The sequence below is a fragment of the Hyla sarda genome, chromosome 3 (genome assembly GCF_029499605.1).
Source record: "Hyla sarda isolate aHylSar1 chromosome 3, aHylSar1.hap1, whole genome shotgun sequence".
Classification (NCBI taxonomy): domain Eukaryota; kingdom Metazoa; phylum Chordata; class Amphibia; order Anura; family Hylidae; genus Hyla; species Hyla sarda.
Genome location: NC_079191.1, coordinates 40,874,635 through 40,901,605, shown reverse-complemented (window position 1 = coordinate 40,901,605; position 26,971 = coordinate 40,874,635). Strand labels below are relative to the sequence as shown.

At 42.8% G+C, this 26,971-nt stretch overlaps 1 protein-coding gene across 2 annotated transcripts in view; it reads right to left on the bottom strand.

Moving 5' to 3' along the window:
* Positions 1-8,194: 8,194 nt before the first annotated feature.
* Positions 8,195-26,971, bottom strand: part of TRAPPC12 (trafficking protein particle complex subunit 12) — a 172,695-nt gene continuing 153,918 nt past the window's right edge. For both annotated transcript variants that reach the window (XM_056564093.1, XM_056564092.1), the window contains exons 10-12: positions 14,427-14,536; positions 13,616-13,703; positions 8,195-8,619 (exon numbers count right to left, since the gene is read on the bottom strand). In XM_056564093.1, the coding sequence (XP_056420068.1) occupies positions 8,377-8,619; positions 13,616-13,703; positions 14,427-14,536 (441 nt within the window). In that variant the 3' untranslated portion in view covers positions 8,195-8,376. The remainder of the gene's footprint in view (positions 8,620-13,615; positions 13,704-14,426; positions 14,537-26,971) is intronic.

Below are 26,971 nucleotides of genomic sequence, written 5' to 3'. Positions count from 1 at the left end.
CTAAATTATGAGAGACATCATGAGAAACCCAAAATCCATAAAATCACATTGTCTGATTTTTAAAGAATTTATTTGCAAATTATGGTGGAAGATACGTATTTGGTCACCTAAAAACAAGCCAGATTTCTGGCTCTCACGGACCTGTAACTTCTTCTTTAACCCCTTAAGGACCAAGCGTTTTTCTGTTTGTGCACTTTCATTTATTCCTCCTTACCTTTTAAAAATCGTAACCCTTTCAATTTTGCACCTAAAAATCCATACGATGGCTTATTTTTTGCGCCACCAATTCTACTTTGTAATTACATCAGTCATTTTACCCAAAAATCTACGGCGAAACGGAAAAAAAAATCATTGTGCGACAAAATTGAAGAAAAAACACCATTTTGTAAATTTTGGGGGCTTACGTTTCTACGTCGTAAATTTTTCGGTAAAAATGACACCTTCTCTTTATTCTGTAGGTCCATACGGTTAAAATAATACCCTACTTATTTAAGTTTGAGTTTGTCGTACTTTTAGAAAAAATCATAACTACATGCACGAAAATTAATAAGTTTAAAATTGTCCTCTTCTGACCCCTATAACTTTTTTAATTTTCCGCTTACGGGGCGGTATGAGGGCTCATTGTTTGCGCCGTGATCTCAAGTTTTAACCGGTATCATTTTTCTTTTGATCGGACTTGTTGATTGCTTTTTATTCCTACACTATTTTGGACTTTGGAATTTTTTTGCGCGTACATTATTGACCGTACAGTTTAATTTATGATATATTTTTTATAGTTTGGACATTTACGCACGCGGCGATACCGCATATGTTTATTTTTATTATGTTTATATATTTTTTATATGGAATTTGGGAAAAGGGGGGTGATGTAAACTTTTAATAAGCAAGGGGTTAATGTGTGTGTTTTTAAACTTTTTTTTTTTACACTTTTAGTCCCCTTAGGGGACTTTTAGGAGGAATCATTTGATTCCTCATACAGATCAATGGGATTCCATAGAATCCCATTGATCTGTGTGCTCTGTGCTTTATTGATAAAGCCTGGCCCTGCCCTCAGGCTACCTCAGCAGTGGATCATCCCCCCACAATCGTGCTGCAGGGGGCGATCCACCCCACTGGACCACCAGGGACAGGATAAAGGCACCTTTAGACGCAGCTCAACTTTGACAGCGGTGATATAAAGGGTTAATAGTCCCGCGTCGGGAGCCCGCGTCATACCCAGTTAACGGCCATTGGACTAGCATAGACGTCTATGGTCATTAATGGGTTAAGAGGCTCCTCTGTCCTCCACTCGTTACCTGTATTGATGGCACCTGTTTGAAGTTATCAGTATAAAAGACACCTGTCAACAACCTCAAACATACACACTCCAAACTCCACTAGGACCAAGACCAAAGAGCTGTCTAAGGACACCAGAAACAAAATTGTAGACCTGCACCAGGCTGGGAAGACTGAATCTGCAATAGGCAAGCAGCTTGGTGTGAAGAAATCAACTGTGGGAGCAATAATTACAAAATGGAAGACATACAAGACCACTGATAATCTACCTCGATCTGGGGCTCTATGCAAGATGTGGTGTCAAAAGGATCACAAGAAGAGTGGTGTCAAAAGGATCACAAGAAGAGTGATCAAAAATCCCAGAACCACACGGGGGGACCTAGTGAATGACATGCAGAGAGCTGGGACCAAAGTAACAAAGGCTACAATCAGTAACACTACGCCGCCAGGGACTCAAATCATGCAGTGCCAGATGTGTTCCCCTGCTTAAGCCAGTACGTGTCCGGGCCCGTCTGAAGTTTGCTAGAAAGCATTTAGATGATCCAGAAGAATATTGTGAGAATGTCATATGGTCAGATGAAACCAAAGTAGAACTTTTTGGCAAAAACTCAACTTGTCGTGTTTAGAGGAGAAAGAATGCAGGAGAAAGTTGCATCCTAAGAACACCATACCTACTGTGAAGGATAGGGGTGGAAACATCATGCTTTGAGGCTGTTTTTCTGCTAAGGGACCAGGACGACTGATCCATGTAAAGGAAAGAATCGTGAGATTTTGAGTGAAAACCTCCATCCATCAGCAAAGGCATTGAAGATGTAACATGGCTGGGTCTTTCAGCAGGACAATGATCTCAAACACACCACCCAGGCAATGAAGGAGTGGCTTTGTAAGAAGCATTTCAATGTCCTGGAGTGGCCTAGCCAGTCTCCAGATCTCAAACCCATAGAAAACCTTTGGAGGGAGTTGAAAGTCTGTGTTGCCTAGCGACAGCCCCAAAACATCAATGCTGTAGAGGAGATCTGCATGGAGGAATGAGCCAAAATACCAGCAATAGTGTGTGAAAACCTTGTGAAGACTTACAGAAAACTGTGACATCTGTCATTGCCAACAAAGGGTATATAACAAAGTATGGAGATGAACTATTGATATTGACCAAATACTTATTTTCCACCATAATTTGCAAATAAATTATTTAAAAATGTTAAAGGATTTTTTTTCTCATTATGTCTCTCATAGTTGAGGTATACCTATGATGAAATTACAGGCCTCTCTCATCTTTTTAAGTGGGAGAACTTGCACAATTGGTGGCTGACTAAATACTTTTTTTTCCCCACTGAATGTTCTCAACTTAACTAGTGCCAGAAAGTTGTACAGATTTGTAAATTACTTTTACATTAAAATCTTAACCTTTCCAGTACTTATCAGCTGCTGTATGCTCAACAGAAAGTTGTGTAGTTCTTTCCAGTTTGACCACAGTGCTCTCTGCTGACACCTCTTTCCGTGTCAGGAACTGAGCAGAGTAGAGTCAAATCCCCATAGCAAACCTCTCCTGCTCTGGACAGTTCCTGACACGGACAGAGGTGGCAGCAGAGAGCACTGTGGTCAGACTGGAAAGAACTACACAACTTCCTCTGTGGCATACAGCAGCTGATAAGTACTGGAAAGACTAAGATTTAGAAATAGAAATAATTTACAAACCTTAAATGGGTCAGAGCTGTTAGACTTATAAAATATTAGACTTCCGGTTTTAATGTTATTAATAGTCTTTGTATAATGGGGACAGGGTAGAATACTGCAGCAAGTGATTTTCTGCCCTCAGTAGCAACAAAATTCTTAGGCCATGTTCACACGATGGTATTTCGAGGCAGAATTTGCTAGAAAAATTCTGCTTGGAAATTCCGTTTCAGCGCGGAAACTCCGATTCTGGTGCCTGACAAAAAAAGAACATGTTCATTTTCCCAGAGGAATCTGCTCGGAAATGAATTGCCATCTATGGAGGTGGCACATTTCCGACCTGTCCTAGCGCTGGCAAAACATGCAAGTTTGCGGAATGTGCGGAACAAGGTCGGACATTCTGCAAATTTGCCGCTGTGTGAACAGTTACTATTTATGGATACTAGATTTATGTGGCTAGAATGTGATCCATGAATTTATTCTGATGCCATTTGGGGTCGGGAAGAATTTTTCCTTTGTCATGGGGCAATTGGTCTGATGGGGGGTTCCTTCCTCTGGATCAACACACTAGGGTTTTAGGTTGAACTCGATGGACTCTTGTCTTTTTTTCAACCTTACAAATGATGTTACTATAGTCTTAGGGTGCCCTTTTACACAGCAATGGGATTCTGCATTTCAGTGTGTGCATGGGCTCTTTGAGAACCTAACAGCAGTGTGAACAGGGTCTGACTGGCACGCCATACAAATACGATATAGATGAAGCTTTTTACTTCCAATACCACATGTCTGGACGGAATTCATAATGAGTCTTCGCATTGTGATGATCCAGGTGAGACCAAACCTTAGAGGAGGCGGCTGCTATCCTCTTTCATGGCGCTGCACACAAATATATTTGCAAAGGTAGAACCCCATTGAAGAGAACCTTCTGCTGTGATTATCAGCTAACTGGAAAGGAAACAATGGCACGGTACGACGAGGGAATGTGCACACTGGAAGTGAGAGGGCTGCGGATCTAGAGAGGAAATAATCCATGAATTATAAAAGACAAACCGGAGCCCAGGAGCGCAACGTGAAGTCAGCTTAGACATGGAAGCTGCGGTGGGAACATATTCTGTATTCCGCCGGTGTACCAGGAGTGAGGATCTCTGAAGTATAGCTTACAAGTCTGATATATTAATGTGATGTAAGATGCTTCATGTTCCGTGCACAGGGGACGTCGGCATAGGTGGAAGATTTAGACGTTCTTTTCCTAGATAAAAATAAATCTGTTCATGGGCTCATTCAGATAACAATCTTCAGAACTCTTATGTAATCCACCTCTAAGAAAGTGATAACCCAGGACAAGATGCAATGTGTGTCTGGTTAAGGTAGTGTTTCCCAACCAGTGTGCCTCCAGCTGTTGCAAAACTACAACCCCTAGCATGCCTCTACAGCTGAAGGCACCCTGGTTGGGAATCATTGCCTTGACCAGAGATGCATTGCAAAATTGTACCCCCCCATATATTTATAGGACGCCATACTGCTCCACTTCTCCAGTACAGGGACCTACTGCAATGTCCAATAGCAGTAAATCCCTGGTCCGGAGGAGCAGTAGAGGACTTACTGTCCACAGAAGCCATGTGTCCAGAATTCTCCTCCAGTGATGCTTTGTGGCTCGCCATGTTTGGCCCCACTTAGTTTAAAGGAGAATTCTGGGATATGAAACTTATCCCCTATCCTAAGGATAGGGGATAAGTTTCAGATCGCGGGGGGTCAGACCGCTGGGGCAGACTGCTGAATGCAGTGCTCTGGCTCATAGAGATGTATTGAGGGGGCGGGTTGACTGCCGCGTCATGCGGTGGTTGGACACGTCCCCATGGCTGCTGACTGCCGGTGCCCCATACGGGAGATCACAGCAGCCCCCAGCGGTCGGACCCCCCCGTGATCTGAAAGTTATCCCTATCCTTAGGATAGGGGATAAGTTTTCTTATTCCGGAGTGCTCTTTTAATGGCCTGAATGTAGTCAGTCAGGGACTGTGATTGGTTTGCACATACATGCAGGAGGTTGCTCCAAAGTACAGTGGTCCCTCAACATACTATGGTAATTGGTTGAAGGCGGACCATTGTTTGTTGAAACCATTGTATGTTGAGAGTTTCATACATGGATGTCCCTGCCATTCTGTCCTGTCAGTTTGCCGCTCCTCTGCTGCTGTATTACTAAGTCACCAGTGCCCTGTGTTGCAGTCGATGGGACGGCAACAGAGAGAGACGGCGCAGGCCAGCCGCAGCAGAGGAGAGGCGAACGGACAGGCAGGAGCAGCAGGGACAGGAGCGGGGTACATTAAATGGCTATCCGGCAACAGCTGAAGCAGTCAGCGCTGCCGGAGAGCAGTTTTTGCCATGGCCCCAACACAACGAAGCATCATATGTTGATGCTGCCTTCAACATACGATGTCCTCCGAGAGGCCATCGTATGCTAAAACGAATGTATGTCGGGGGACCACTGTATTTACTGGGTGACTAATTTGGGCCATTAAAAAGGTACTCTGGGAAAATAAATCTATTGCCCATCCTTTTCCTCTCAGTTTCCCCTCTTTCAGTTGTCACTTGCATGCAGGGAGTGAGGAAAAGATGTCATCCAGCCATCCACTGTGTCTCTATCCAAGTCCTTCTCTAAAAGCAGCCCCCCACCCTCCTGTGAGAGACAGACCACGGTGTGTGGCCTGCACTGATTATCATGTTCCTTTTAGCTGGGAGCTGTGTCAGCCAATGAGGCATGATCTCTCTGCTCTCAGATAGGGAGCTGGAGGACAATGAGAGCAGAGCTGCAATGGCTGCTGGAAAATGTACTATTCATGCTGAAAAGAGAGAAGCTATGCAAATAATGCAGGATCATTTACAGGTAGTGAGGTGGCTTTGGAGATTTTTTTTAAATGTTTTTTCCCGGAGCACACCTGTAAAATGAATGGGGCCCTCTGGAGTATACATTGGCATCCCTTTTTTGAGACTATGCCGATAAATAGCTAGGACATACTGCTTCAACACAGTAGCCTAATAAAGCCAGTCAGAATTCCTCTGTGACTTATTCCAGACTTTCCTAGTGCCCTATAATGTGTGAGTGCCAGCCTTAGTCCTCTGCTACTTTGCCAGTCAGACTGCCCTACTTTTAACGCCATCAATTATTTCTCTACTGATTACTAGTGCAGCCATAGTCCCTTATTAATAGTAACATTAATAGTACATTTGCAAGATTACAGGCCTGGCCCTCTACCTTGGTATATAACATCACCTCTGTGTCTCGGAGACAGACTCCGAGCACGTTCTACTTTTCCTAGAGAAAATTAAACCGACCACCGTTGATTAAAACATTGTTTCCCAACCGGGGTGCCTCCAGCTGTTGCAAAACTACAATTCCCAGCATGCTAGGAGTTGTAGTTTTGCAACCGCTGAAGGCGCCCCGATTGGGAAACTGTGACTTAAAAGGTAAATTTGCTAGCACTAGAGCAGTGTTCTCAAACTGTTCTCCTTCACATGTCGAGGCATGCCGGCTGCAGATCATTGATTTAAAGCGGGCGCGCTTTAAATCAATGAACTGCAGCGGCTTTTGCGGGGCCATAGATCACCGCCGCCAGCCCCTTCTCTCCCCCTGCCTGTCCTGGGGTTCTCCTGAGTCCAACACCCCCCCCCCCTATCCTCTGGCCAGAGACCACCGCCGCCCGCTTCTCTCCCCCTGCCGGTCCTTAGTCCAACCACCGCTGCTGCCCCATTGCCTCCCCCATCCCCGTCACTCGTCATTGCGCAGCGCACAGCGTAACAAGGTCGATCCCTATTTGCAACATCTGGAGGACCACAGTTCGAGAACACTGCACTAGAGGCTAGCACTGACCTTACATTGAGCTGGAACCAGTAGTAGAATACATCTCAGCATGCTGCCTTAGCACTTAAAGGGGTACTCCGGTGACATTGTTTATTTTTTTATTTTATTATCAACTGGTGCCAGAAAGTTAAACAGATTTGTAAATTGCTTCTATTTAAAAATCGTAATCCTTCCTGTACTTATCAGCTGCTGCATGCTCCACAGGAAATTCTTTTCATTTTTAGGTTTCTTTTCTGTCTGACCACAGTGCTCTCTGCTGACACCTCTGTCCATGTCAGGAACTGTCCAGAGTAGTATAGGTTTGCTATGGGGATTTGCTCCTGTTCTGGACAGTTCCTGACATGGACAGAGGTGTCAGCAGAGAGCACTGGGGTCACACAGAAAACAAAATTTAAAAATGAAAAGAACTTTACAAATCTGTTTAACTTTCTGGCACCAGTTGATTTGTAAGAAAAAAAAAATGCCACTGGAGTACCCCTTTAACACCTTGATTTGTGCTTCCAAGACACATATAGGTTGGGAGACTGCCACAATGGCATAGTGATGTATCCATGCTTAGACAGGCACAGGCCCCTTCATCCCAAAAGCCCAAGCATAGTCAGCTGGTGACTACATTCTGGTGATTTTCAGAATGTATCTGAGTTTTGTCTCAGACTAAAAAGTGCTGCAAACCATGCTTCTCCGTTTGAGCCAAAACTTCTATACACTGAGAAAATGACCCAAACAAACTCACTATCTGCCTACGCTCAGACCATTGTCCATGCCTGTCCCAGCAGGACTACCTTAAAGGGATACTCCAGTGGAACCCAATTTCTTTTAAATCAACTGGTGCCAGAAAGTTAAACACATTTGTAAATTACTTCTATTAAAAAATCTTAATCCTTCCAGTACTTATCAGCTGCTGTATGCTCCACAGGAAGTTGAATTTCTTTCTGGATTTCTTTTCTGTCTGACCACAGTGCTCTCTGCTGACATCTCTGTCCATGTCAGGAACTGTCCGGAGCAGGAGCAAATCCCTATAGCAAACCTAATTCCTGACATGGACAGAGGTGTCAGCAGAGAGCACTGTGGTCAGACAGAAAAGAAATCCAGAAAGAAACACAACTTCCTGTGGAGCATACATCAGCTGATAAGTACTGGAAGGATTAAGATTTTTTTAAATAGAAGTCATTTACAAATCTGTATAACTTTCGGGCACCAGTTGATAAAAAAAAAAAAAAAAAAATTCCACCGAAGTACCCCTTTAACATGCCATTTTTAGTGTTTTCCGATGTATCCGTGCCTTGGAGGTATGAATCATGGTGTGAACGAGCCCGGAACCCAAAGTAGATGGAAGACAAACACGGGACGCCCGGTTGGTTGTAGGTAAAGCACACGCAGCATGTAAACATCCAAAGCTGACATTGTATTATATTTATTGAGGGGATTCAGAGCATAGAAGAATATCGGGACGTTCAATTACATTCTTGTATTTAACCTCGGAATAACATTTACATTTTCAAGCAGAAATCTGTACACAGGGAAATTTTTTCTGCAGCCTCCCCTCACTGCGAGGAGATGTAGCGGTAAAGGAATTATAGCAGCTTCAGACACTGAGTGTTAAAGCTGTCACCTTCCTTGACAGCTACCGCCTCCAGCAGAGCTTGCTTCTTCTGCATACTGCGGGAGGATTCCAGCTCATACATAGTTGTCAAATTGAAGAGAACGCTCTCGTGGAGATAGTGTTTGGGGTCCTGCTGAACCAATCCTTCCAGATGCCTCAGGGAATCCTTTAATTTGCCCAAATAAAGCAGGCAGACTGCTGCATTGTTATTTGCCTGAAAAAAACAAAAACACCCAACACTTTGGGAATGAGACTTAACAATAAAGCAAAGATCAATATCCTCATCAATGATGCTGACGTCCTTGCTGGATTGTTCCGAGCACAGGAGGATACATTTTATATTTTCCTTCTTTTTTTTTGTTTTAACCAATATTAGAACAAAAAAAAAAAAAATTAAAAAAAATCATAAGAGGATGTGAAGAATTAACTAATGCACAATATGAAGGTGATGGAATAGATCTGCATTGTTCTTTAGGGTAATTAAAACCAGAATCAGAACAATAAAAGCGAGAACATTTCTGGGCTGCAATACCCTTCGCAGCCTGTATTAGTGGTGGCGCTATATACCATGCTAAAATATTAAATAAAATTATACCGTTGCTCAAACCAGAGCACGGATAAAGGCTTTGCAGGGCTCTTCTGTAGTTGTATAATTTCATGGTGTATTTAACGGCAGCCATGCGTACTCTCCTGGAACATCTTAAGAGTCTCGAGACATAAAGGGAGGCTCCGGGCAGAGCAGGCAGGTCTCCAGTACTGCAGGGAGTCTAAGTCACTCATTGCAGCCAAGACTTCCGTCCAGGATTCATGTTGTTGCCCCAAGGACTCCATAAGAGCGGCCTTGGCAGGAATGGTCCCATTTAGGATAGACTATGACTGCACGACAGATTTTTGGGGCTATGGAAAAAGAAGTCATAATAGGGTCAAATGGATTCTATCTTCAATGTATGTGAAGTGAAGACGTGTCAGGTGGTGAGGATCAGCACCTAAATCTGGTGTATAGCAATTCCTGAATAGTATTGTAGAGCATCCAAAATTACTTGCTGCCTCCCAAATTTTAATAGGATCATACACCCTAATAGAAGCCAAGCCTCCATGTGTTGCTGCCAGACACTTCTGTTGGTGAGGACTGGCATGTGTTAATCCAATATGTCTGACCTTTCTTCCTCAGGACAGAGTCTAGCACCCCCGGTATTCATGTAAAGTGTAAGGCCTCCTTTATTTTAGCGGAGTTCCCCATTTTGAATATCATATATAGGGGAGGTACACATTAAATAAGTATTTTCCAAGCAGTGTTCCCTCAGCTGTTGCAAAACTACAACTTCCAGCATGCCCGGACAGCCGAAGGCTGTCCGGGCATGCTGAAAGTTGTAGTTTTGCAACAGCTGGAGGCGCACTGTTTGGAAAACACTGCATTAACTTAATGTTGACTGAACAGGACTTCGATTTCAACAGGACTTCCTTGTGGCAGATGTTGGGGTGAGAAGGATCAGGCAAATTAGATTTCATGCCTGATCCTTTTATTCACAGGGGAGACACAGCCAGAGCTGTGTGGAAGCAGCATGCCCCCACCCCCCCATAGAGAACACTTGCACGCTTGGCTGCTTGAGGGTGCAAGCTTAAAGGGGTTATCCAGAAATAGAAAAACGCAGCTAATTTCTTTCAAAAAACGCTCCCAGTCTGTCTCCAGGTTGGGTGTGGTTCTGCAGCTCAGTTCCATTAAAGTGAATGGAGCCAAGTTGTAAAACCACACCCAACCTGGGGACAGACGTGGAGCTGTTTTTAAAAGAAATTAACTCTGTTTTCTATTCCTGGATAACCCCTATTTGGTGGACATACGCTCCTCCAAGAGCTCAAACAGCTATCTGAAGTATATGGCCAAATATAAAGGAGGAGGAGGACATCAAGGAGTTTGTATGTTCTCCCCGGGTTTGCATGGGGTTCCTCCGGCACTTAAACATACGGATAGGTGAATTTAGATTGTGAGCCCGAGTGGGCACAGGGAGCAATGTCAGTGTACAACGGTGTGGAAGTTGTGTGCGCTATTTAAAAAAATAAAAAATAAAAAAAGATTATTATTTTTAATTTAAAGAAATAAAAAAAACGGGGGAAAAAAAAAACTACAGCAGTTGCTTGGCAAATCTAAATCTTTAGGATATATTCACTAAAAAACAATTTAAAGAGGACCTGTGGCCTCTACTGTTTTAATACAGTCGTCGCCGTAAATGTTGGCACACCTGAATTTTTTAAGAAAACTGACTATTTCTAACAGAAAAGGATTGCAGTAACACATGTTTTGCTATACACATTTATTCCCTTTGTGTGTATTGGAACTAAACCAAAAAAGGGAGGGAAAAAAGCTAATTGGACATAATGTCACCAAACTCCAAAAATGGGCTGGACAAAAATATTGGCACCCTAACTTAATATTTTGTTGCACACCCTTTTGAAAAAAATAACTGAAATCAGTCGCTTCCTATAACCATCAATAAGCTTCTTACACCTCTCAGCCGGAATGTTGGACCACTCTTCCTTTGCAAACTGCTCCAGGTCTCTCTTATTGGAAGGCGCCTTTTCCCAACAGCAATTTTAAGATCTCTCCACAGGTGTTCAATGGGATTTACATCTGGACTCATTGCTGCCACTTCAGAACTCTACCGCACTTTGTTACCATCCATTTCTAGGTGCTTTTTGACGTATGTTTGGGGTCATTGTCCTGCTGGATGACTCAACATCTCAGATGCAAACCCAGCTTTCTGACACTGGGCTGTACAATGCGAGCCAAAATCTGTTGGGAATCCTCAGATTTCATGATGCCTTGTACACATTCAAGGCACCCAGTGCCAGAGGCAGCGAAACAACCCAAAACATCATTGACCCTCCACCATATTTCACTGTAGGTACTGTGTTCTTTTCTTTGTAGGCCTCATTCCGTTTTCGGTAAACAGTAGAATGATGTGCTTTACCAAAAAGTTCTATCTTGGTCTCACCTGTCCATAAGACATTTTTCCCAGACGGATTTTGGCTTACTCAAGTTAATTTTGGCAAAATGTAGTCTTGCTTTTTATGTCTGTGTCAGCCGTGGGGTCCTCCTTGGTCTCTTGCCATAGCGTTTCATTTCATTTAAATGTCGATGGATAGTTTGCGCTGATGCTCCCTGAGCCTGCAGGACAGCTTGAATATCTTTGGAACTTGTTTGGGGCTGCTTATCCACCAGACTATCCTGCGTTGACACCTTTCATCAATTTTTCTCTTCCAGCCACGCCCAGGAAGATTAGCTACAGTGCCATGGGTTGCAAATTTCTTGATAATGTTGTGCACTGTGGACAAAGGCAAATCTAGATATCTGGAGATGGACTTGTAACCTTGAGATTGTTGATATTGTTCCAAGTCCTCAGACAGTTCTCTTCTCCTCTTTCTGTTGTCCATGCTTAGTGTGGCACACATAGACACACTATGCAAAGATTAAGTGAACTTCTCTCCTTTTTATCTGCTTTCAGGTGTGTTTTTTATTTTGCCCACACCTGTTACTTGCCCCAGGTGAGTTTAAAGGAGCATCACATGCTTGAAATAATCTTATTTTTCCACAATTTTGAAAGGGTGCCATTATGTCCAATTTGCTTTTTTTCCCTAAATTTTTTGGTTTAGTTCCAATACACACAAAGAGAATAAACATGTGTATAGCAAAACATGTGTTACTGCAATTCTTTTCTGTGAGAAATACTTCATTTTCTTGAAAAATTCAGGGGTGCCAACATTTACGGCCATGACTGGAAATACTTGTATCCCACCTTAGAAGAATGGTTTGCTAAATTTGTGCACATACAGCATATAGAAGACCTATTGTCTGTCTCTCCTAGTGACATGGACAAATACAATGCCACATGGTGCCCTTTGTTTGGACTATTGTTCCTCCCAAAGGTATTGGACGGTGTTATGATCAGATTGCGACCTGACTACGTGTGGTCTTTTGCCCCTTTACTTTCATACTTGTTCTGTGTTTCGCCATGGACCACCAGTGTCCTGCTTCCTCTTCCCCGGCTAGTAGGACAGGGCCTGCAGGGGTTCCCCAACCCCCCATTACCCCCTTTTTCCCCCCCTTCTTTCCGTTCTCCTCTTTTGTGCACATCTGTGTATTCCACTGTTTGGTTGCTCATTTGCTTCTGTAGTTGAGTCTTTCTGAATTTCTTGTTTCTGGCTCTGCTGTTTATTATTCTGTAATTGTGTATTGTTATTGAGTTGGCGAGCCTTCTCTTAGTCTGTTTATGACTCACCTATAGCTGTTTTATTGGCATTGTTTTTACTGCTCTGTTCGAGATTAACTCTGTACACTTCACTGAATATCATTGCGTGCTTGTAATACACTTTTTAGATCGACCAGGTCTTGGTATGTCCCCTTATGTCTTCTTTGTGTTTATTATTGTCTTTTCTTAATACTTGTATTCCTCATGAAATAACAATTCTGGAACATCTTTTTACATAGCTCTGCGTTGTGCCGTTCCTCTGTTATTCCTACTAGAAATGTATTCAGCCAAGTGGGTGTTACCAGTTGGGGGCGTGTCCCTACACTTAATGGCACTGTCAGCTTTGATTGGATGGCCTCAGACAGTGCAGGGACACACCCACTTGGCTGTTTAGTCATATATTTCCAGTTAAAATAACAGAGGAACAACATAACACAGAGCTATGAGAAAAGAGGTTCCAGCATTTTGAATTGCTCTGGTACTTTCAAGCATTTTAGAGTAATATTAGTTGCCACTGGGACCTGGGTATTTAGTCATGGGGACAGTCCCTGCGTCTTTCCCTCTTTATGTATAGGGAGAGATGCATCACTCAATACTAACAGGGCGGAGAGCAGCCACGGAGACCGCACCCCATGCCTGAACTTTCCATAGTCATTTATAGTGTCCCAGCATTATGCTGCCTACGGTTTGGGAAGCTTAAAACTGATGACAAGTTCCTGAAAATAAATTCTGGAATATATTTTCTCATAGCTCTGTGTTGTGTTGTTCCTCTGTTATATATGACTTAACAGTCAAGTGGGTGTTACATAGTATAGGGACACCCCCCCAATAGTAACACTCACTTAGCAGGTAAAGAGAGGCCACAAATCCACTTCAATCTTTACTATTTTCGTGCTCTGGAGAAGATGCTATATTACATATTTATAATCAAAGCTGCACCCATGGGGCTATAAAAACTCTGCTTACCACAGTATTTGTAGGGTCCAACTTCAGGACCTCTGTGAAGAACTTGTGAGCTACAGAAAAGTTATTCTGACCAAGATGAAGAAAAGCTCTGGAAGGGAAAACATAAGAAGGGATCGGTAATTGTGTATAGGGATTTTATTACTTGGGCTCCACCCTTAAAGGAGTACTCCGGCACGCACTTTTTTCCTTTTACCCCGTCCGGGCTGCAAAATAAAATAAAACACACTTTCTCTTACCTGCCAACGAGCCCCCGGAGCTCCGGTACAGGTGTTCGGTCCACGGGCTGTGTTCTTCTTACTTCCTGTTAGCCCGGCACGTCACACGGAGCTTCAGCCTATCACCGGCCGAGGCGGGACATCGCTGCGGCCGGTGATAGGCTGAAGCTCCGTGTGACGTGCCGGGTTAACAGGAAGTAAGAAGAATACAGTCCGGGGACCGAACACCTGTACCGGAGTGTACCGGAGCTCCGGGGGCTCGTTGGCAGGTAAGAGAAAGTGTGTTTTCTTTTATTTTGCAGCCCGGACGGGATAAAAGGAAAAAAGTGCGCGCCGGAGTACTCCTTTAACATCATCAGCTAATGGTACTTTTGTCTGAGCCCAAAAAGTACCGAGTGGGAAGGTTACTGGATGCTACTGAGATCACCCCTTGGTTCAGGTAACAATGACCTAGTACAAAACGGCCTTCTAAAGTCAAACCATTTGTACCTCCCACCTAAGACGGGCTAAAATGGTTACAATTCAATAACTCTGCTCTGGTATCAAATGGAAATTAATTAAAATTACAGTGAACTTTATTTACGACCTGCACTTACTTGTTCATCAGAATCATTATCTTATTGTTCGCTTCCTCTTTCGTTACAAGATTCTCGATCACTTTCTCCACATCTTGAAAATACGTCTCAGCAGTTTTTATGTCTCCAATCTAGAAGTAAATTAAAAAAAAGGCTGAAACTTAAACATAAAAAAAAAATGTACTGGTTTTATAAACCCTATGAGGGCATGACATAGAAAGAGAGGAAAAATAGAGAGATTTCTGCTCTGAAGGACCCAGCACGTCAATGCACTACACAGACTGAATGTCATTTTCACTGGGTCTTCTGTAATGCTTTACTTTCCCAGTGGTGGCGCTGCAGGGAAATTGAACACTTGCTGGCAGGTTCTTCTTACAGCTGATCCCCGTTTCCTTTTGACAGAAATCTTGAAAGGAGGTGGGGGTAGGTGTTCCAAGATCTATTGTCCAGGGAATCTCATAGTAATTGGTAAGATCTGGCAGCAAACATTACGTATCTGTCAGTAGCATCAATCTCTAAGGGTGGGCAACTGAGCAGGAATAATTGATCCAACCTGATTTTTACCCTAAAACAGAAAACTTTTGAATTCTGAATAAATCGTTTCAATTAGGATAAAAATACAAGGATAACATTTAAGGCGGAATCATATCCATTTTGATAACAAAAAGAATGAAAAATAAACATAAAAACGAATTAATTGTATTGCATAGAAAGGCAAACAGCCGGCTTCATTAGAGCTACCTGTCACCGGCGGAATCACATGGATTAGAACTCATTAAACCAGACTCCTATGTTTGATGAGAAATAGTTTCTGTTCATAATCCGTTCCATATACAAGTAAAGTAGAATTACGATGTTTCTCTTTTTATACTTTCAGGCATTGTGATTATTGTATAATTATAGTGTTTTAGGACAAATTCTAACTACCGTATATACTCGAGTATAAGCCGACCCGAATATAAGCCGAGGCCCCTAATTTTACCCCAAAAACCCACTATAAATCGAGTATAAGCCTAGGGTGGGAAAAACATCATCCCCCCCCCATGTAATCATCCAGACCCCTGTCATCATCACCCCCTGTCAATCCCTTCATCAGTGGGTTGTAGTTGTAGTTTTGAAACATCTGGAGGTCTGCAGGTTGAAGACCACTGCGGCCTTCCTCATCATCCCCCCCCCCCCACTTCATTATCACCCCCTGTCAATCCCTTCATCAGTGGTCTTCAACCTGCGGACCTCCGGAGGTTTCAAAACTACAACTCCCAGCATGCCCGGACAGCCATCGGCTGTCCGGACATGCTGGGTGTTGTAGTTTTGAAACCTCTGGAGGTCCGCAGGTTGAAGACCACTGCGGCCTTCGTCATCATCCATGGGGGGCCTCTTCTCTACGCTTCGGCCCCGGAGTAGTGACATTGCCTTGACGACGACGTTGCGCATGAACGTCTCTGTGCGTCGTCATCAAGGCAACGTCACTACTCCTGGGCCGGAGCGCGGAGAAGAGGCCCCCCCCCGGTGAAAATGGACAGCCTGCAACGACTAACCATCCCCACCGGACGGTCCCTGCAGCATATATGGCCTGGACCAGCTCACCCTGGAGGGGAGTACAAAACAAAAGGAGGGGCTGGATGTTGACGAAGGCAGTGGCATGCTGGGAGTTGTAGTTTTGAAACCTCTGGAGGTCCGCAGGTTGAAGACCACTGATGAAGGGATTGACAGGGGGTGATGATGAAGGGGGGATGATGACGAAGCCCGCAGTGGTCTTCAACATGCAGACCTCCAGATGTTTCAAAACTACAACTCCCAGCATGCCCGGACAGCCGATGGCTGTCCGAGCATGCTGGGAGTTGTAGTTTTGCAACAACTGGAGGTCCGCAGGTTGAAGACCACTGATGAAGGGATTGACAGGGGGTGATGATGACGGGGGTCTTGATGATTACATGGGGGGGGGGATGATGTATTTCCCACCCTAGGCTTATAGTTGATTTATAGTGTTTTTTTGGGGTAAAATTAGGGGCATGCTGGGAGTTGTAGTTTTGCAACATCTGGAGGTCCGCAGGTTGAAGACCACTGATGAAGGGATTGAAAGGCGGAGTTCACTCAAGTATAAGCTGAGGGGGGCGTTTTCAGCACGAAAAATCGTGCTGAAAAACTCGGCTTATACTCGAGTATATACGGTACTTCCTCCCCATATGAATACATACGTTGTGATATTAGCAGAAAAAACAATTGATACATTGCTGGATGTGACACTATGGACATCTGCAGAAGCTCAGTGACCTATGATGGGGTCCATTGGGTTCATCTGAGTTCAGCTACATGCCTCCCTACCTAGCTATGTACCTATTAAGCTAACTACCTACCAACGTGGGCACAAAAGGCACTAGGTACGCCTCTGTATGAAGGTTGTGTGTTTTACCTTCTCCATTAGTTCTAGCATCTCTTTAATATATGGCCACGTAGACTGTATGATTAGAAGTTGGCTCTGCTTTCACATGGCCAGGGGCCACAGAAGGGAGAAGAATGAACTGATTTAAGAAGTCTTTATTTGCTAGCAAGCCAAATGAGATAAGAAATCAGTACACCCATTTTCACTTTCAATCATTTTAGTCTGAATTGGAGAGCAGCAGGAGGGTTACCGCAGAACATCCAGGATTAATGAGCCAATAAGTAGTGCACAAAGTTCTCGTCTCTTCAGTTCTTAGTGAAAGATGTGAGATCAGGACAAGAAAGTCTGGCTGATAACGAAATGCACAAAAATACCGATAAATGGCTGAATATACCGAGTGCCCACGTTATTAGGTCTACTCACAGCTTATATGTTCTTTTGGGTAATCGTAGGTAAACGCATGAAGATGCATCATCGCCCCGAAATGAATAATTCTGTATTGAAAACACAGCTCTACAATCCTTTGTGTGAATTACCGACGGCAATCAACACAGCAGATGTATTGTAAAATTGGTTTATGGCTGCAAAGATGTTTGGATACACATCTAGCAGCACAGGTAATGTTGTTAATGTTGTTGTGCCTTTGTTATATAAGGATAGGGTGACTTGTGGCTGTGTGACATAAGATTACAATGTTGTGCTGCTACATCAAAATTACAGACAATGAATGTGGTCCTTTTGCGGCACAAACAATTGGCAAAGATCCAAAAGTGACGGATTTCTGCCCAATCACATTCGCTATTCTTATGCAAAAAGCTAGCCTAAAGCTCAAGTTTAGGCCATGTTCACATGGGCAAAAATCTGATGCAGATTTTGGTGATAATCTTGCTATTTATTTTCAGAGTGGCTTCTATTAGAGATCTCAATGATTTCAGTGGAAGATTCAAAATCTGTTAGTGTAGCATGTGGTATGATGCTTAGTGTAGGAAGTCCTGTGCTGTATGTGGTACTGTCATGCTAAGTACTGGAATTGTATTCTTTTTTTGTGTGTGTGCTTTTTCCTATCCTGCGCAGTACACTGTATGTATAATTATGATTATAAATAGTTAATAAAGTTATTTAACAAAAAAAAAAAAAAAAAAGTATTATTGAACTCAATGGGAAATTATTTTTAAAGTAAAACCAAGCTAAGTTTACTGCTGTAATGCACCAAAACCTGCAGTGGCAAATTTATTAATACATTGATCTAAACCTACATATACACAATTACATCCACAGTGGCATTTCTGCACAATTTGTTGTAGATTTATTTGCAGGAGTGCTGCAGAGAGCACTAGGTGTTACAATTTTAAGCCATTTAGCCCTCCACTAAGAACTCTGGCACAAGTTATATGCAAAACAGCTCATTCACATGACACCGGTCCTGGGGACGTCCCCTTAGACTCTGTAGTGAGTACATACACTGATTCTGACTAGCTGAGTGGGATTAAAATTCTCCACACTTCGTGCTCTCTGCAAGGAGAACACCCCCCCCCCTTACCTACCTCGATATGCCGCTCACACTGCCAAGCTACATCAACCCTGCTCTGTACTGGTCAGGGGCAAAAACCCAGAAACAGGCTGTCCGCAGCTTGGCAAAATCCCAATCAGGTGGCCAGACTTAGCAGTTAGTAGATACACTGAATCTAAGGGAACGTCACCAGGATCGGTGGCATTTTAATGAGCTGCTTTGCATATTTCTTGACCCAAATTAGTGGGGGGCTAAATGGCTTAAAATTCTCAACACTTCGTGCTCTCTGGATGGATATTTGATGACTTTCATTAGCTAGGCAGAGGGGAAAGCAGCTGCATTTTGTCCCCGAACTTGAGTGGGAGATCCACCAAGAGATCAGAAGGATTTCTTCTAAATCAGCATTTATGACCAGATACATATCATTTCACTAGCAGCTGATGTTACTAAGGTTGCTTATTTTGACATAGTGATGGTGAAGCGGTCATGAATATTGATTCTCCTCTGTGTGCTGTAATGTCCTTTCTCTCAATACAAGTCATGGCCAAAGACACTACTGCCAAGGCTTCAACGGAGCGAGAGGTGATGACCTCACTGTTTCATATACGTGAAGACACAGTTGTGTTGTTAAAGGGGTACTCCGCTGCTCAGCGTTTGGAAAAAACTGTTCCGAATGCTGGAGCCGGGAGCTCGTGATGTCATAGCCCCACCCCCTCATGACATCATACCATGCCCCTTCAATGCAAGTCTATGGAAGGTGTCGTGACGGCTGTCACGCCCCCTCTCATAGACTTGCATTGAGGGGACGGGTTGTGACATCATGAGGGGTGGGGCTAAGACATCACGAGCTCCCAGGGCCGGCTTCAGCATTCGGAACAGTTTGTTCTAAACGCTGAGAAGCGGAGTACTCCTTTAAGCAGCTGACAGGCTTCATCTGACCTGGCTGGGAATGCCAGCTGGGAGAGGGGAATAAAGAGCTGCCTCACATTCTGATAAAGTAAAATAAAAATAAAAAAAACACAATCTTCTATTAAATTGGGAGTAATTATTTCACTTTTTTTTTAATAAGTGGGGATTAGGGTCGATATTTATAAAACCCCTTTTTTGGTTTACAAAATCTATTGCCTTAAAAGACTTATATGGCACTATCCTACAAGGACAGAATATACAATATAGAAGAAAAAAAACAAAAACAACAACAAAAGTGATGATATCTATTGAGAGAAAATAAAACATTGCTAAGCTGTATCGATCTCATCAGGTGTGGACTGATAGCGCTGACTGGATGACAAGCCTGTGACATATTGCAGTTCTTTCCCGTCAGAATGAGAGATGTGCCTATTACATTGCGGGAGTTGTCAGCGGTGAGATCTCACAATCTTGTCAGATTGAACTTGACCACATGCACAGATATCATATAACATCCTTTATCTGGGATCCAACAACCACACTTTATTTTATACACTGCAGATTTTACTTTTTTTTCCAAATACTTAATGCAATATTTTCTAAATTTTTAAGCTGTTTTATGATTCTAATAAAAAGTAACTAACCTTTTAAATTACATTAGCCCAATATTATATATTGATACCATCTTAAAATGCTTATCCAGGAATTGAAAGCCAGATCAAATTTCTTCAAAAAACACCACCACATCTGTCCTTAGGTTGTATGTGGTATTACAGTTTAGCTCCACTTTAAAGGGGTACTCCGGTGGAAAACTTTTTTTTTTTTAACCTCTTCAGGACACAGGGCGTATGGATACACCCTGCATTCCGAGTCCTTAAGGACCGAGGGCGTATCCATACGCCCGTGGGAAATCCGGTCCCCACCACTAGCCGGTTGGGGACCGCAGCCGGATGCCTGCTGAAATCATTCAGCAGGCACCCTGGCACATCGCCCAGGGGGGTCCCGAGACCCCCCCATCTCGACGATCGGAGAAAATCGCATGTCAATTCAGACATGCGATTTTCTCCAATTCCGGGCTGATCGGGTCTCTGGTGACCCGATCACCCGGAAAATAGGGCTCATCGGAGCTGTCAGCAACAGCCCCGATCAGCCTAAAGGATAGGAGTGAGGTTGCAAAGCTGCGATCTCCTCCTATCCCCTGGCATTAGTCATAACGGAGTTCTGACCAATGGCAACCCCCCGTTCTGCCCGCCCCTGGATGTCGAGGGGCTCTGGGAAGAAGATGGAGGCCGTACCTGCAGGAGAAGATGCCTGGGGACCTGGGATCTTCGCTGGAGCCTGCTGGATCTTTGCTCAGGTAGGGAATAGACAGTGGGGGGGGGGGGGGAATTGAAAGTGAAAGTAAATCGATCTTTACTGTGGCAACCAGAGGCTGTCTAGGCATGCTGGGAGTTGTAGTTTTGCAACATCTGGAGGGTCACAGTTTGGAGACCACTGTTACAGATGTTGCCAAACAAACTCTCAGCATGCCTCGACTGCCCAGGCATGCTGGGAGTTGTAGTTCTGTAACATCTGTCCCTTCAGATTTAGCAATTTTCATGACATTTTTGAAAATTGCTGCTCTACTTTGAAGCCCTCTAATTTTTTCGAAAAGCAAAAATATGTCCATTTTATGATGCCAACATAAAGTGGACATATTGTATTTGTGATGAAAAATAAAATTTATTGGGAATATCCATTTTCCTTACAAGTAGAGAGCTTCAAAGTTAGAAAAATGTAAAATTTTCAAAATTTTCATGAAATTTTGGGATTTTTCACCAAAAAAGGATGTAACTAATGCCGAAAATTTACCACCAAAATAAAGTAGAATATGTCACGAAAAAACAATCTCAGAATTAGAATATTCGGTAAAAGCGTTTTCGCGTTATTAATTCGTAAAGTGACGGTGGTCCGAAAAAGGGCTCAGTCCTTAAGGTGAAAAAGGGCTGCGTCCTTAAGGGGTTAATCAACTGGTGCCAGAAAGTTAAACAGATTTGTAAATTACCTCTATTAAAAAATCTTAATCCTTCCAGTACTTATTAGCTGCTGAATACTACAGAGGAAATACTTTTCTTTTTGGAACACAGAGCTCTCTGCTGACATCACAAGCACAGTGCTCTCTGCTGACATATCTGTCCATTTTAAGAACTGTCCAGAGTAGGAGAAAATCCCCATAGAAAACATATGCTGCTCGGGACAGTTCCTAAAATGGACAGAGATGTTAGCAGAGAGCACTGTGGTCATGACGTCAGCAGAAAGCACTGTGTTCCAAAAAGAAAATAATTTCCTCTGTAGTATTCAGCAGCTAATAAGTACTGGAAGGATAAAGATTTTTAAATAGAAGTAATTTACAAATCTGTTTAACTTTCTGGCACCAGTTGATTAAAAAATAAATAAATAAAAGTTTTCCACCGGAGTACCCCTTTAAAGAACAAGTTATGAGATTTTACCATAAATAACGTGCGGCAACGCGTTATGTATGGTAAAATCTTCATCCTCACCATCCCCGGGAGACATTCCTGCCTGCAGGGATGAGGAGGATATGGCAGTTTAGGAGTGCTCGAAATGCCCGGTCTCATAAACGGCAATGCATTTCCGAGCGTAATCTGCTGAAAGAATGGACCGGACTATTCTTTCTGTGGATGCCGGAAATGGAAATTCCACCATGTGCACAGTGCAGCAGAATGTCATTAAAATTAAGGGGACTCTGCTGCCGATTCCGCAGTGTGAACATAGCCTAGGTTACCAAGTCCTGAGTTGTCCCTAAATGCAGTAGGGAGGAATTGAGGTTGCACCCCCAAAAAGTGATCCAGGGTTAGTAACCTGGTATTCTGAATGGCCATCATGGCAGAAGATTTTAGATTCATGTGGCAGCCAGGTAAGTGAAGCGGTTACTAGAGGAGAGTAGTTACTGAGTGGTCCCATGTATACAAGTGATGTCTATCTGTAGACCTGTCGAGGAGAAATGCCCTGCCACTAAGGCTAAGAGTGGCTTGATACTGCTAAAATCTTGCTGAATCTTCACTTATATTGTTCTCAGGTATTTTTCCCAAACAAAAAGCAATATGTGATGATTATTGAGATACAAATGTTTTGATGCCTAACAAAGTAGGCCATAGATAATCTGTCAGCAAGGCAAAGAGGGAAGTGTCTTAAGGGAGTCTAAGGTGTCCCAAGCTTGGCCTTCTAGAAATCCGCAGTCAATTAAAGGGGATTTCAGACCCTCTTAGGACATCTTGGACAGCCCCGGCCATCGATGAAGAAGAGGAGTGATGACCCCTTGGCTTCCCCATGTCCCCCTGAAGTTAATGCCCAGTAGTTTGGCCCTGTGATCCGCCCCCTCCCTACCCCCATAGTCTCCCGTGCCTCTATGCCCCCCCGCCCCTCCCCAGATCACAGATTATATTGTTTGGTTATTTCCATTTTCGGTGCTTTTCTCTTTCAGGATTGAGCGGAGTGTTAGAGTAGCATGATGTGCGATGTATAGCTTAGGGAATCTGTGCTGTATATTGTACTGTCATGCTTTGTTTGATTGTAATTTATTGTACGACGTGTAATGACTGAAAAATCAATAAAGCTCTTTCAATAACAGTTTTGAGGCCACAAAAGAGAATGGTGGAAAAAAAATACTTCTGCTGTAGACTCAAACACTCCTCATCCAGCCAAACAGCAGCCTGTTCTGTACAGCCGTCTAAATAAGGGTACCTTCCTTTCTAATAAGATTCTGGCTTGGCTGATAATCCATAGTCAAGTTTCAAGCTCTTTTATGGATTGGACACCAATTTACAGGGTGGCACTAGAGCTAATTTGCATAACCTTTTTCCCAGAAAGCATTGCTGGTTTCTAAGACTCCCTATGCCAAACAGTTTCTTATCTTGAGCTAATAGCTCTAACCTACAGTTGTAGCCAAAAATTCTGAGACTGACACAAATTTAGTTTTTCACAAAGTTTGCTACTTCAGTGTTTTTATAAAAATGTTTTCTTTTTAGTGAAATGTTTCTATGGCATGCTGAAGTACATATTTTATTGATATATACAAGTCTATGCAAATACTCAACATTTACAGTGTTGACCCTTCTTTAAAGAGTGTTACATTTTATAATCCTCCAAGTTCACTGCCCCATCATGATAAACCACCCCCTGCCTTTATTTTTATTATTTTTTACTTTTCTTCCGTAATATTGCTCTGTATTTTCTGTTTAGTCTCAGTCATATTCACAGACTGGGAAGGGGCGTTACCCTTCAGGCGTGACATCATCTGAAGCCATACAGGGGAGAACTTCCTCCCTCACTCTGCTATACACAGCCCAAAGCAGTTCAGTGTGAGATGAACTATGATTGGCTAAGGCTGCACCCCCCCCCCCTCAGCACTCCAGACTGCATTTACCAATAAAACATAGAAAACTTCATTTTTTTTAAACAAAGTACATTAGAAAGATGTTTTATTTACCATAAGGAGTGCAACAGCAAAATTAGTTTTAAGGACAGTGCTCATTTAAGACTTTTGCAATTTGCCCTGGCATGCTGGATATCAGCTTTTGGCCTAAGTCGCAACTGGTGATGACCACAGGTTCTCAGTGGGATTTAGTTTAGTGGCTACGGACCCAAAATTTTTATATTTTCTTCACCGAGCCACTTATCACTTTTGTTTTGTGACATGGTCTTTATCATGCTGAAAAAGACATTATATATTACTGAAATGGCGTCTGGGTTGTTGGGAGAAGTTGCTCTTGAAGGACATTTAGATATGCAAGTTCCAGGACCATCTCCAAAATTGGATTCAGCTATGGGATCGGTTCAACACCAGTGAAGAGTTTGCTTCGGTATAACATCAGGCAGGTGTCCGTGTATCTGCACATCCAGTGAGGTAAAGGTTTTTGGAGGTGCCTGGAGTCAAGAAGAACAGCAATGAAGCCAACTTCTCACCAAGATAAACATCAAGGACAGACTGATATTCTACAGGGACTGGACTGCAGGAGACTAGGGGAAAGTTATTTTTTCTGATGAAGCCCATCATACTGTCCAGAGAAGAAAGGGGACGCTACCATAAGTCCTGTGTCATGTCAGCAGTAAATATCCTGGGACTATTCATGTGTAGGCACTCCAAAATCCCTCCTCCAGGTAGTGGCAGGATAAAATCAGGCGCTTGCAGCGCCTGATTTTATCCCGCCACTACCTAGAGGAAAGAGTTATAAGGAGTACCTATTATCAACTAAACTTTCCCTAATCCCCCTCCCCATCTTTCCCTGTCTCTAACTATATCTATCCTAGTGTTTATTTCAATTGTAAACCCCCTATAAATACCTTTTTATCTTCATCTTCGGTAGCTCAGTTAGGAGCATGTGAGAGGTGAGGAAGTGGGTGTTCCCGGCAGGCGCGACATCATGTGAAGCCTTGCTGGGCCGGCTTCTGCCCTTCTTCCTTCTATCTAAACGATCCTTCTATCTTCATGAGCTGCGCTCCACTAACTCTCGGCCAGCACGCGCCGGCTATCATTGTCAGCACGAGGAGCCTGAAGACGCCGCTGGCCGGTAGAGTCAGGAGCGCGCCCTGCGTGAATGCGCGCAAAGCGCTTGCTCCCGCCTGTCTGATTGACAGGCAGGGAGCTGCGCTGAGTATAAGATTTCACTAAAGAAATTAGAAATCACTAAAAAAAAAGGGACTCCTAGGGAGACGCCTAGTGGCAAGAATCTCAAACACATAAAACACAAAAAAGTATAAATTTTTTTTAATAGAACCCAATTTCAAAATTAATATATATATATATATATATATATATATATATATATATATATATAAACTATAACATATAAAAAAAATGTATTTGATGAGAGGTACTCTTTAAATGCCATTACCAAATCGGTTTTGGGAAAGGCTGCAGCAGACTCCACCATTTGTTGTAATACGTATCCTAATGTTGTGTTCGTGTCCGCACAACCATCTCCGGTAAGCAAATGCCTACTGAGCCTTTGCAGTACCACCTACGGAGCTCTTTTTCTTTGTGTAGGGTTGCTTTCAATCCAATGGATAATAATACTCCCATGAATAAAGAATGGGATCTAATCCTCCTCCAAGAGCAACTTCTCCCAAATTTCCAGGAGCAATTTGGTGACTAACAAAGCTTTCTCCAGCATAATGAAGAACTATGTCACCAGGCAAAAGCGATAACTAAGTGGCTCGGTGAACAAAACACTGCCATTTTAGGTTAATGGCCAGAAAACTTCGCACAGACCCTCTGATAACCTCTGGTCAATCCCCAAAAAGGACAAAAATTGTGATACACTCCAAGCACTGATGAGGCAAGAATGGGTTGTCACCAGTCAGGGTTGGGCCCAAAAACTGTTATCCAGCATGCCAGGGAGAACTGCAGAAGTCTTGATAAAAAAATAGGGTCAACACTGGAAACATTGAGATTTTGCATAAATTTCATGTATTTCTCAATAAAAGTAAAAAATTTATGAAATGCACATAATTATACTTTAGTAACCATAGAAACATCTGACTAAAATATCCTAGTACACTAAAGCAGCAAACTTTGTGAAAACCAAAATTTTGTGCCACGTCTTGAAACTTTTGGCCATGACTGTCCATTCACACATTTTAGAATAAACAACAAAAAAAGGAGAGATAACTGTATTACTTATGTGTTCAGCTCTTGCAGGGCCATCACAAACCCTGCAATTAGTAATGGTTTCAACCTCTGAATGCAAAAAAAAATTTGCAATAGGAGTGTCATTCACTGTTTCTGCTAAGATGAGTTTAGCAGAGAAAAAATACCTGTATTTTTTTTTGTCTGCTAAAATCTTGCAAAATAAGGACCACAGGTTTTTCTGTTTTTACACTTTCGTTTTTTCCTCCTCACCTTTTTTCGGTAAAAAGTTTTTGGTAAAAATGACACCTGATATTTATTCTGTAGGTCCATACGATTAAAATGATACCCTACTTATATAGGTTTGATTTTGTTGTACTTTATAAAAAATCATAACTACATGCAGGAAAAATTAATACGTTTAAAATTGTCATCTTCTGACCCCTATAACCTTTGTATTTAACTGCGTATGGGGCGGTATGAGGGCTCATTTTTTGCACCGTGATCTGAAGTTTTTAGCGGTACCATTTGTATTGATCAGACTTTTTGATCGCTTTTTATTCATTTTTTCATGATATAAAAAAAGTGACCAAAAATACGTTATTTTGGACTTTGGATTTTTTTGGGCGCTTACGCCATTGACAGTGCGGTTTAATTAATGATATATTTTTATAGTTTGGACATTTACGCATGTGGTGATGCCACATATGTTTATATTTATTTTTACTTACATTTTTTTTATGGGAAAAGGGGGTGATTTGGACTTTTATTAGGGAAAGGGTTAAATGGCATGTATTAACTTTTTTTTTTTGCACTTTTTTTTTTTGCAGTGTTATAGCCCCCATAGGGGGCTATAACATTGCACACACTGATCTAATACACTGTTCACTGCAAAGCCATAGCTTTATATTGATCAGTGTTATCGGCGGTCGATTGCTCAAGCCTGCATCTCAGGCTTGGAGCAATCAATCGCCGAAGGGACACGCCGGAGGAAGTTGAGAGGACCTCCGCTTGTGTCCCAGCTGATCGGGACACCGCATTTTCACTGCCGTGGTCCCGATCAGCCCCACTGAGCAGCCTGGCAGCTTTCACTTTCGTTTTAGATGCGGCGTTCAACTTTGAATGCTGCGTATAAA